Source organism: Choristoneura fumiferana, chromosome 12 (genome assembly GCF_025370935.1).
Source record: "Choristoneura fumiferana chromosome 12, NRCan_CFum_1, whole genome shotgun sequence".
Classification (NCBI taxonomy): Eukaryota; Metazoa; Arthropoda; class Insecta; order Lepidoptera; family Tortricidae; genus Choristoneura; species Choristoneura fumiferana.
This window is the reverse complement of record NC_133483.1, coordinates 3,658,885-3,670,557: the sequence shown is the minus strand read 5'-3', so window position 1 is coordinate 3,670,557 and position 11,673 is coordinate 3,658,885. Positions and strand designations below refer to the sequence as shown.

Here is an 11,673-nt window from a genome sequence, read left to right as displayed (position 1 = left end):
CCGCTAGCTACTCTTTAAAACGGATAATATTAGGTATTTAAATTATTAGTTACATAGAAATTTTGAAGTGTATTAAAGCTTTTGTTTTTTGGTATTCTTTTTATTAAAACCGTTTACTTGTGACATACTTAAAACACTAATTGAAATATAGTGCAGAGTAGAATTCAGAAAAATAACCACTGAAAAATCGAACCAGTTCCTAGTATCGTATTGCGTACCTTTCCTATACCGATACAACACTGATGACCGGCGGCTGATGGATGCGGCACGCGATGGACCATCAGAGGTGTAGCGGTATAGCACGCGGTACGGAATACCGAGGACCTGGGTTCGATTCCCAGTAATGGTCTTATTTTTCTGGTTTTTCTGTGCATCTATATTACAGTTTGTATTTTCAATGTTACAAAACCATTTATTTCAGGGTCGTTGTTTCCCATGCGGCGGCGAGCAGCGCTGCGGTAACATGGGTTACTACGCGGACCGGTCTCTAGGACGAGGCCAGCTGTACCTACTGACCAGGGAGGAAGAACCCTTCTGCGGTAAGATTTTAAAGAAGGAAGCTGTGATAAAGATCAAGAGCTTTCGCTCTTCAGGCAGGCTATACTTCTATGCTACGAAGTGCAAAAATCGAACATCATATCTCGCCGTCCCGCTGACGTTAATATCATTTAATACGAGAGTGAGAGGGACGGTACGATACGAACTTCGATTTTCGAATTTCGTAATAGCCCCCAAGGTGATACGCGTATCCGAAGATACATCTCGAAACCCACATTTACCTATCATCGGATTTTTTGCAGGTAATAAGTATAGTGGTTTGACCCATTGCCTCTTAAGCAGAGGATCGTGGTTTCAAACCCCGGCTCGCACTTCTGAATTTTTCAAAATTCATGTGCGAAATTACGTTTAAGATTTACCACGAGCTTTACGATGAAGGAAAACATCGTGAGGAAACCTGCACAAACCTGCTTCAATGGTCTGTATGAAATTCTCAATCTGCAGTGGGCCCACGACCTCCCATTCTGAGAGGCTTGTGCCCTGCAGTAGGACGTGTATAGGCCCAGATGATGTTGCTGATGATAGCTTACATCCCCATGGAGTACCTACCTACTTCTGCGATCCCTGCCGTTCTTTACTGTTTTATGTACAGTCGCCATCAGATATTTCGGAGCGGCCAAGGTGGTTAAAAATATCGGCACATGCACTCTATTATTAAGGTATTAGAGTTCATGTTGCGATATTTTTGATGGCATCATAGGCCGTAGTAAAGTTAGCGTATAGTGACGAACTACTTTTATAAAAGCTCATTACCTACTTCAAAATCGACAATTGTTCTGATCTGAGTTAACTTTATGAACATTACGATTATATCAAGGGTAAATTTTTTTGACGTGTTGATTTGACATACGAGATTTTTGAAAAGTAGTGACGATTTGTTCTTCCAGCCCACCAGTACCACGTATCGGTGTGGGGAGAGAGCGAGGCGGGTGCAAAGAACTACGGCCGCGTCACGCTCACTCTTCACGGGGACTCCGGGCTGAACGAGTCCTTCCCTATGACCAAGTAAGTTCTGATAGCTGGTTAGTAAGATCTAGTTACACAGAAGACGTTGGTTTTTACGCAATATAATTTTTAACTGAAACAACAACCTTAATGCATTGCCCATATTACCATAATCCAGAAATGTCTAAGGGGCTGTTTCACCACCCATTGATTAATTTTATTTCATTGATAAATATAATGCCGTCTCCGTCTATTCGAACAAAACAAACAGAGACGGCATCACAAGTTTAATCAAAGGATGGTGAAACAGGGAGTAATTATAGTATAATAAGTATCACATTTCATTGAAATTATTACGATGTTTACTTACTTCTCGTTTGACAGTTGTGACAACATATGCCCAATAATGCCCATAGTTTCCACCGCTATACGGCGTTGTCATCATGCACGGTCCCAATACTACATGAAATAACATTTGCGTGCCCTTGACAGAAAGCTGACATCTCTAGCGTTTTCTGGGTGCTGTCCACACGTTTGCCCACTCAGTTCCACAACCATTAATGTTCTTCCCCAGACGCGAAGTGACGACACCGTCGGCGCCCCGCTTCACGCACATGATAGTCCCGCACCCCGCCCTAGGAGTCCCGCTGCGCGCAACATTGCACTACGCGGCCTACTCGGGGTGGCTCAGCGCAGGCGCCAAGGCCATACGGCTCGACAAACTGCTCATCGCAGACAGCTTTGGGAAGACGTTAGTATATTCTGCAACTAGCTTCACCGGTTCGGAGAATTGAGCTGATAATAAGTGCGGTTTGCTCTCCTGTCCAAAATTAAAATGTTTCACATGGTTGGATTAATTTATCTGAATAATGTTATGTTATGAATAATGGGGGAGGCCCATAGACCTCCAGTTGCTTCGGTTGGAAGCCGCCTGCATCCACCGTTAATATTTATTCATTAATTTATTTATTTTTATCAAATGCAAATTCCATTTTTTTTTGCTGCCGTTTTTTGCTGGCCCGACTTACTTATTCGAACAAGCAACATATTTGATACGACAAAACTCTACTGCAGCAGGGCCGACTTCGGTATGGCTTCGGCAAGTTCCGAAGGATGTAAGGATTCTGGTTAAGTTGGATCAATTATTCAATAAGGTGAACCCAGCCCAGCGATACTTTAGTTAGACGACGTTAAGTTCTTTGCTGAGTCAGCGACCGTTTCGCTTTTGTGGGGATTCTTATTCTTTTGTATTAGTAAATAAATGTCTTCTTTCTTTTCTTTCTTTCTTTGTAACTTTTACTGGACTTAAGAGTTCAGCTCAATTTTTATTTTACTTTGTTCAAGATCATCTTTCTGCAAGAAAGGGCTGCAACTACTGTCAGATGAAGCAGTCGAGCTGCCGCTTTATCCCGGGGACTGCCAAGTACGAGAGGTATTTATTTGCATTCTTCATATTATTTCCTACTAAACTTAAAACAAAACACGATGTAGACTAATCTCATCATTTCATCTTTCAGATTGATGAGAATGCAAACTCAACAAGCGACGAGTTAATCAAAAGAGAGGCGTCAACCAAAGCTGTCCCCATAGATTTACACGACAACGAGCTAAGTGACGACACGCCGCAGCGGCCGTTCCAACTCGTCGACAACTCAGAGTGGACCGGCGCTGACTCCGGCAGAGCTTTCGGCATGACCAATACGAAAACGGCTGCAAGCGGCGTCGTGGAAATAGCCGAGCCTGTTCTAAGGCCGCGGCAGCACAAAACGTCACGGCAAAGAGCGGATGCCGAGCACCCACCGGAGATATCCGAGCCTCTCCTCCGAGCGACGCAACCCCCGCGCCCGACCACCCCGCCGCCCGCACGCAAAGCCAAAAACTACGACATTTCTACCACACCCACTTACGAACCACAAGCAGACCAGCCGGAAAAGGAAGAGACCGGTTTCGCCGTACAATTCCTACCATCGAGACTGGCATCCTTCATTTCAAGAGCGGAACGATACGCGAGAGACACCCTCCTCCCGCTTGTTTCTGCGTACGCGCCTCGCCTGCCCATATTCGGGTCGCGAGATCTGCCGAAGCCGACTGCAAGATACATACCCATGGATACGACGAATATAACTAGCTCCGTGCCGATTCCAACCCCAACGTTGGAGATGAAGATAGAGTCGTTAAAAGGCATGGGCCCACCGGGAGAGAAGCGAGAGATAGAATCTCCAGAGGACCCAGAGGTCTCTGTCACATCCTCAACAGCAACTCCTTCTGCAGAGGCAGAAAAGTTGCGCGCAGCGCCCTCAGAGATGTTGCAAGTTGTGTCCGGCCCTTCAGTTTCAACAAGCACAGCTTTGCCGCCTATGGCTTTACGGAGTGATGGAGAGAAGATTCTCATAGTGTACCCCAGCAACGCGCGGGATGAGAGAAAGATACGCTCCCACTCGTACCCGGAGGAACTCCAGTTTGAGGCGTTGTACAGACACACGGCTGCCCCGGCGGTCAGGGTGGACTTGCCCACATTCACTCCGCCAGTAACGTCGCCCACTCCGCCCACCCGCGAGCCCGCGGCAAAACCCGACCGATACATTCCCGTACCATTCCCGAAATCTCAAGACAAAGCTTTAAACAACGCAACGTGAGAATTTAGTCATGTTTTGATAAGTATTAGTATAAATTCAAGATCGTGCTTAGTGATGCCTGCATCCCATTCGGCTATGGTAGCATTGCCCTTGTTATGTATAGCTCGAGTAGTTTGAACTGCGTGCAGATATTCACGAAAAAGTATAACAAAAGCACGCACGATTTCCTATTTGCACTAAATTGATTTTTTTTTTCTAACTTATTCGTTTAACTAATATTAGGATCTCTAATTAGGCCACTGCCTCGACGAGCGAAGCTGATTTACCCAGTACGTACAGTGTGCCTATTTCTAGTAAAGTATTAAAAATTGCCTATTGAAAGAACTGTTGTGTACATACATTTAGGTTATTGTAGAATAAGAAACAATTTATTTACTTAATATAAAATCTTATTTATTACTTTTAGTTTTATTTTATTAATACAGACACCGTTACCGCGGGTTTAAAACTACACACAGTATCCATCGACAGGATAGCCCTGGACACCTTACGTCACACAAGGTTTCCGTCATCACATCTGACAAAGAAATAATCAATACTTTGCCGACTGACAACGTCCGCTCGGTTTCGATCACTGCAAGAAGTCTAATACAGCCCAGAGCTGGTTTTGTCGATGCATAAACATCACTGGCCTACCCAATATTGTTGTCAAAACGAGTCAATACAATTATTTAAATTCTTAACAAAAATATAGCTCCATCGATACTATCGATGATTACCCCGATATCAAGATTGAAGAAGACTCTTTGGCTTAGCACGCACTGCGATTAAAAGAGCGGTTTTAACGCCCCATCTCTTTCTCAAGCGATAATACGAAGAGGGCCCACCCCTCGTGTTTAATAGCAGTGCGTGATCCTACAATTTAGGCAAGTCCGGACAAAAGGATTCTACTGCGAGCGGAGCGGACTCCCTACAAACTCAGTTCTTGCAACGATCAATTTCATAGAAGTTTCGATCAATCGATGTAAGTTAAAGTTTCGATCAATCGATGTAAGTTAAACTGAATCCGTGCTTGGTTTTAATTTAGGCGTTGCTCGGTAGCTTCGGTGTGCAGCAGTAAACCATTTCCTTGCAAAAAGTTTTAAAATTAGCCAAGCCATCTAGAGCTCTCTTATCAATAAAAGTATTTGATATTTTCTTGTTTAAATTGTTTTCGCACTGGAGATAACGATATTTGTATAAATAGCACCTAACAATAGAAAACAAATAAAGGACAATGCACTTTATAACTAAATTAATCACTGCCGTTTATAAAGAAAAGCGTACTGTGTACTGTACGACAAAATATATCACAATATCAGTGCGAAAAATTAATACAAGAAAATTAATGTTTAATCTTCTTCAAAATATTATTTACATTTGTGTAGCAAACACTAAAGATTACACACGTGAAAAGTAATTATACGATATTATAATCATTATTACACACTTAAGGGCAACACACACAGAGAGCGGGCGCGGGTCGGGTCGTGTCCGCCGCGGGAGCCGCGCGGTTCGTTGTATTCACACAGAGCGCGGGTCGGACCCGCGACGGGCCCGCAGCGGCTATCAATGTTGCCAGTTTAGTGACTTTATCCCTAGAAGTGACGGCTTTTGCTTAAATATTAGCGACCAAAAAAAAGTTTTGACTAAAAAAATGGTTTATCTGGCGACTTTTGGAGTACAAATGAAAACAGTTCTAGAACCAATAATAAGAATAAGAATAATTTTATTTTCTCAAACATGCTCGGAAATGTATGCGTTAATGTCACGAAATGGAGACATGAAGCTTCTCATTTATGGCTCCCTACCTAGCTAGCCTAGGCCATGAAGTATGTATGAAAATCCATTATTGTCCGCTGCTCTAACTTTTTAAATTTGCTTACTAAGATTAAACTGACAAAGGAAAAATTACGAACAGCCAACCACCACTACTCTGTAAGCATTTGCGATAGTGCGATGCGATGCGATGTGATATATGGATGTATGGATAGATGGATGGATGGACGGACGGACGGACGGACGGACGGACGGACGGATGGATGGATGGACGGACGGGCGGACGGACGGATGGATGGACGGACGGACGGACGGATGGATGGATGGACGGGCGGACGGGCGGACGGACGGACGGGCGGACGGACGGACGGGCGGACGGACGGACGGACGGACGGACGGGCGGACGGATGGACGGACGGGCGGACGGACGGACGGACGGATGGATGGACGGACGAACGGACGGACGGACAGATGGATGTATGGATGGATGGACGGACGGACGGACAGATGGATAGACGGATGGATGGATGGATGAATGGACGGACACATGGATGGACGGACGGATGGATGGATGGATGGACGGATGGATGGATGGATGGACGTATGGATGGGACGGACCGACGGACGGACGGATGGATGGATGGATGAAATATTTCCTCACATTGTTTGAGAAAAGCACTATACAAGCCTCGGCCAGAACAGGGATTGCTGGACTCGTTTTATTCTACCCCGAACTCGTCCCTTACTTCATGGCCTCTGCAGTAATGTACCTACTATTAGTTATAAAGTTACACTATCTACGTAAACTTATAATGGATACATTTTTGTCAACTCGACACAGAATTATTACAGTGCCGCGAGATATATGTGGTTAACAAAAAAGTAAAACCGACTCCAAACAAATAAAAAAAAATAACAATAAATGGAACCGACTACAAAACCCTTCAAAATATTTTCCTAGGTGTACCTACTAGCTCGAAGTCGGTGCCTCAGCACGAGCCAGCATAAATAATCGAATTAAAAAAACCGACACGCTCTTGGCCGGTTTTTGTTTATTACTTCATCACGTCTAAACCACTGAACCGATTTAGATGAAATTTGGTATACATATAGTTGTAGTCACAGAGATGGACATAGTATAGTTTAATCCCGGAAAATTTGTATAGTTTCTGCGGGATACATTGTATACCGAATTTCATCTAAATCGGTTCAGCGATTTTGACGTGATGATGATGGCTGATGAAGTAATAAATAAACAGACTTACAAACTTTCGCATTCATAATATTAGTGGGATGGGATTAAAAGTAAGTGTTTTTTTTTATATTATGTATGTTGTTCGACAGTCAACGTCATAAGTGATCACTTTTTAGGTATAGGTACCTTGTCGCTTTCAGTCGTTACACAATTTCGTATGGCTTATCAAACATGACGTTAAAGTGCCAAGGTACAAAAGTGATCTCTTATTTATTACGTTGACTGTACCTACACGATATGTCATTAATTAATTATAATATTTATCTAATTAGTTATCAAAATTTTTTTCACGTAACCCAACCTTTCAGACCGCCAGTGCCCTGTTGCCTGGTAAAATTTGGTTAGTACGACTAGTACGAGTAATGTAAAGTTAGGGTTGCAAGTAGATAGATGAAGATATCGATATTTATATCGGAAACTAAAAGATCGATAATCGATACAATCGACCGTTTCAACGCGATACTGTCGATAACTAGTTGTTTCCTTCGACTTCGTCTGTAAAGAATACAATTCAATTCAATATTTATTCATGAACAATACAGTGATTGTGTTTGAACTTACATAATACATGCACTTAATAATAGAATTATTATTTTTATTGGATTAGGAATTTATTGCTATCCTGCGTTAACTATATCTTAATAGTGATTTTCCAACGGCAAGGCGAGACGAGAATTGAAATTTGCATGCATTCTCGCGCGCCCGCCGCGAGTAGCCGCGGGCCGCCGCGGGCGCTGCCATACAAATTTCAAATCTCGTGTCACCTCGTCTTTTCTCTCTATGTGTTATTCCAGACGTCCAGCTCATCCCTATACCATTGAAAATATCGGGATAATATAATAAAATTAAAAGGAAAAACCTTTTTAAAAACAAGGTTTTATTAGAAAACTAAAAAGGAAAAATAAATTTAAGTTACATGTATGTACCTACTAATTAAATACTCGTCATTATAAGAAAGCGTGTGTAGATAGTTAAAGTTCTAGAGACTGAATATGGATATTTAAATTACTGGCACTTGAGGTATCCCATCTTAGGCCTCTAGGTTGGCAACGCATCTGCAATACCCCTAGTGTTGCTGATGTTTATGGGCGGTGGTGATCTCTTACCATCAGGAGACCCTCTTGCTCGTTTTCCATCCAGTCGAATAAAAAACAATATATATATATTTAATAATAATATTATAATATTTCTCCTTTTTAGTTCCTTTATTTTTTCTAATAAAAGCTTGTTTTGAAAAAGGTTTTTATGGTTCCGGAGCCAAAATGGCAAAAACGCAACCCTTATAGTTTCGCCATGTCTGTCTGTCTGTCTGTCTGTCTGACCGTCTGCGGCTTTGCTCAGGGGCTATCAATGCTAGAAAGCTGTTATTTTGCACGGATATATATGTAAACTATGCTGACAAAATGGTACAATAAAAAATAAAAAAATAAAATTTTTTTTGGGCTACCTCCGATAGACGTAATGGGGGTGATTTTTTTCTCATCCAACCCTATAGTGTGGCCAGTGTGGGGTATCGTTAGATAGGTCTTTTTTTCGTTTCAGTAATTTGTTTGCGAAATATTCAACTTTAAACTTGGGAGATTCCATATAAAATACGAAATCCTTAGAAAAATATTACTTAATTTTGTCGTAATGGCTACGGAACCCTATTTTGGGCGTGTCCGATAGGCTCTTGGTCGGTTTTTTTCTTTTAATTTTGTTTTTAACTGTTTAGAGGGTCGCATATTCACCCCGACCAAAGTACTCATCAAGACGAATCAAACGAGCCAAAACTCGATGCGGTTGCGTTATTTAATTTCTATTATTATTATTTTTTTTTATTATTTTAATTACCGGATTCCTATGGTTACCTTCCAGCTCCATCATCAGATCAGCTTCATGACATAATAATAATGCATTGTCATCCGATTTACACATGCATGCTAAATTTCAGCTCAATCGGATGCCGGCAAGTGGGTCGAATTTAACTTGCAAGTTTTTGGTAAAAAAAAAAAAAAAAATTTTAATAAAAGCTTTTTTTTGTGACTGTACTTTTTGTTGACAGTCTTGCAACCACACAAACTACTTTTGCATACCATATTTCAAGTCGATGCTATTAACCGTTGAAGAGTTCCGTGCTGCGGAGACGATCCTGGCTGAACTACCAGGATGTCACTACCAGATTATTGTATTGTTACACAATTTACATAAGTATTCCAAATTTCAAGTCAATCTGACTACTGGAAGTGGTCAAAATATACTTGCAGAATTTGACTACAGACGGACAGACAGACAACGGGACAGGTGAAACTAAATAAAAGGTTGTAAAAAGTAGCCTTTATGTTATTCCAGCTAGCTACGTACCAAATGTCATTGAAATGCTGTTTTAGTGTGAAGGAGTAACAAACAAACACACAAACACACACACACACACACACACACACACACACACACACACACACGCACACAAACTTTCGCATTTATAATATTTACTTATATATAGTATTTGTCAATTTAATTAGCTGTACATGGCTGACAATTATATTTTTATTAGAAAGTTAACAGTGTGGATTTTACTTTATTATTTAAAATTATGTAATGGTTAAGTTACAGAAATAGCGTATCTTTAACTTCCCTTAAAAAAAAGCCTGGGTGCCGGTAGCCCAGTAACACACTGTAGATAGGAAATGCTAATATATCAATACTGTGGAGTCAAAGTTATCGATACTATCAAAAAATCGATATATCGTTGCAACCCTACCTGTCAAAGGACGCCGCGTGCGAAGGTAAAGCCATAAATCGCACGCGGCATCCTTTGACAGAGGCGGCGCGTGTCAAAGCGGCGGCGCGATACAAACACCACACCAGCCATTTGCCGCTCGGCACGGCTGCCAAATTAGGGGTTTTCCCCTCAAATTTAGGGGGTAAATAACTGGGATGGGGTATTTTTAAGGATTTTTGGGAAGTTTTGCTTTTTATATTTATTTTGTATTTCTTATATTTCACATTATTTCTTGATATTTGCACGGATATATAATGAAAACTATCCCGACAAAATGATACTTGCACAATGAAAAATTTAAAAAAAAAAAACATTTTGTGGGTACCTCCCATAGACGTAAAGTAGAGATTTTTTGTATGTAAGTAAGCCGATGGGTGGAAAATTAAAAAAAAAACTGGATGGTAAGTATATCAAACTTACAATCCTGCCTGATGTCATTATACGACATGTTGCTGTGTGTGTAATCATTCACTTCAATTCTTGTGGCACTACCTATACTAACATGTTTTAGGGGGATTTCCAATTAATTATACCAATTTTAGGGGTTTTTAACTTAAGTTTTAGGGATAAATATTTTTGAGAGTTGGTAACTCTGCGCTCGGCCCGCGCGCTGTTTGTGACGACGGGCGACGGCGCGGCCCGCGCACGACCCGCGCCCGCGCCCGCGTTCTGTGTGAAGGCTTCCATATACCGCCATGCAAATACGCCCGTCGCGGGCCCGCGCACGACCCGCGCCCGCTCTCTGTGTGTGTTGCCCTTTAAGGATCCTTCTTACTAAAGCTAAAAAAAAGCTGACGCTGCGTATTTTGGCCTGCGTCAAAATCGACAAAAAAATAAATTATGGGACTACTAAATAATGGATTGATTCAGGAGTTTCTTTGTGGAGATATGTGACAATAAACCAAAACCTTCTGCCTTGTTTAATTTTCTTGCTTGGTAGTGGAGCGGCAAGGTAGGTAATAGGTAGTTTATGGCATTGTTATGTCCGTGATCACAACGGCCGGCGTCAAAATCGTGACATAACATCGCGCCGTGTCAGCTTGTTTTTAACTTCAATAGGACGGGTCCAAGGCGGCATAGTAAAGAATGTGTGAAATTTTAAACATGTTCAATAAAACAAAGCAAACAAATTAGTTTACAGAGATAATAAACCATGGAAATTCTCAAATAAGTGCATATTTAGAAATCCAGGGCCGGATTTAGAGGTCTGGAGCCTTTGGGGCAACAAAGGAGTTATCGACAAATGTACAAAACTTAAAATGTACGAGAAGCCGACTGTCTCGTTTATAAAAATAAAGTCAACACATATTGTCTGTCTCGGTGGTGTGGAATTAGTGATGCACACATTGCATGTTGTACATTTTTGCTGCCTTGCATTAAGGTAATATCAGACGGTTAATTTTTTGATCACTTTCAGGTTCCGATTTCAATGACAAGTCTGAACACAAAATGAAACGAAATTATCGAATGAATTCATTAATGCAGATGACTGTACAGGGACTTTTATATGCCGAAAAGGTCCGTACTTTTGTACCCGTCGTACGCCTTGTGCTGTATCCGTCCGGCTACCTGTCATATGCCAGAGTGGCGCCATCACCTGTAACCGTGGTCTGCCGGTGCTTGACTTCCACAGAGAGCGCAATCGAAAGGATTCAGATAATTGGGTTAAAAAGAGTTTTATCCCTAGGTTCCTACAAGGTTTATATTTTATTGAAAGCTCGATAACTACATAACCAATCGTTTACACTGTCTTATTGTCA

At 41.6% G+C, this 11,673-nt stretch overlaps 1 protein-coding gene across 2 annotated transcripts in view; it reads left to right on the top strand.

Annotated features, from left to right (window-relative positions):
* The window catches only part of LOC141433130 (uncharacterized), a 72,315-nt gene extending 67,777 nt beyond the window's left edge, over positions 1-4,538 (top strand). For both annotated transcript variants that reach the window (XM_074094979.1, XM_074094980.1), the window contains exons 10-14: positions 422-539; positions 1,446-1,563; positions 2,078-2,254; positions 2,848-2,935; positions 3,021-4,538. In XM_074094979.1, coding sequence (XP_073951080.1) covers positions 422-539; positions 1,446-1,563; positions 2,078-2,254; positions 2,848-2,935; positions 3,021-4,139 — 1,620 coding nt within the window. In that variant the 3' untranslated portion in view covers positions 4,140-4,538. The remainder of the gene's footprint in view (positions 1-421; positions 540-1,445; positions 1,564-2,077; positions 2,255-2,847; positions 2,936-3,020) is intronic.
* Positions 4,539-11,673: the final 7,135 nt, after the last annotated feature.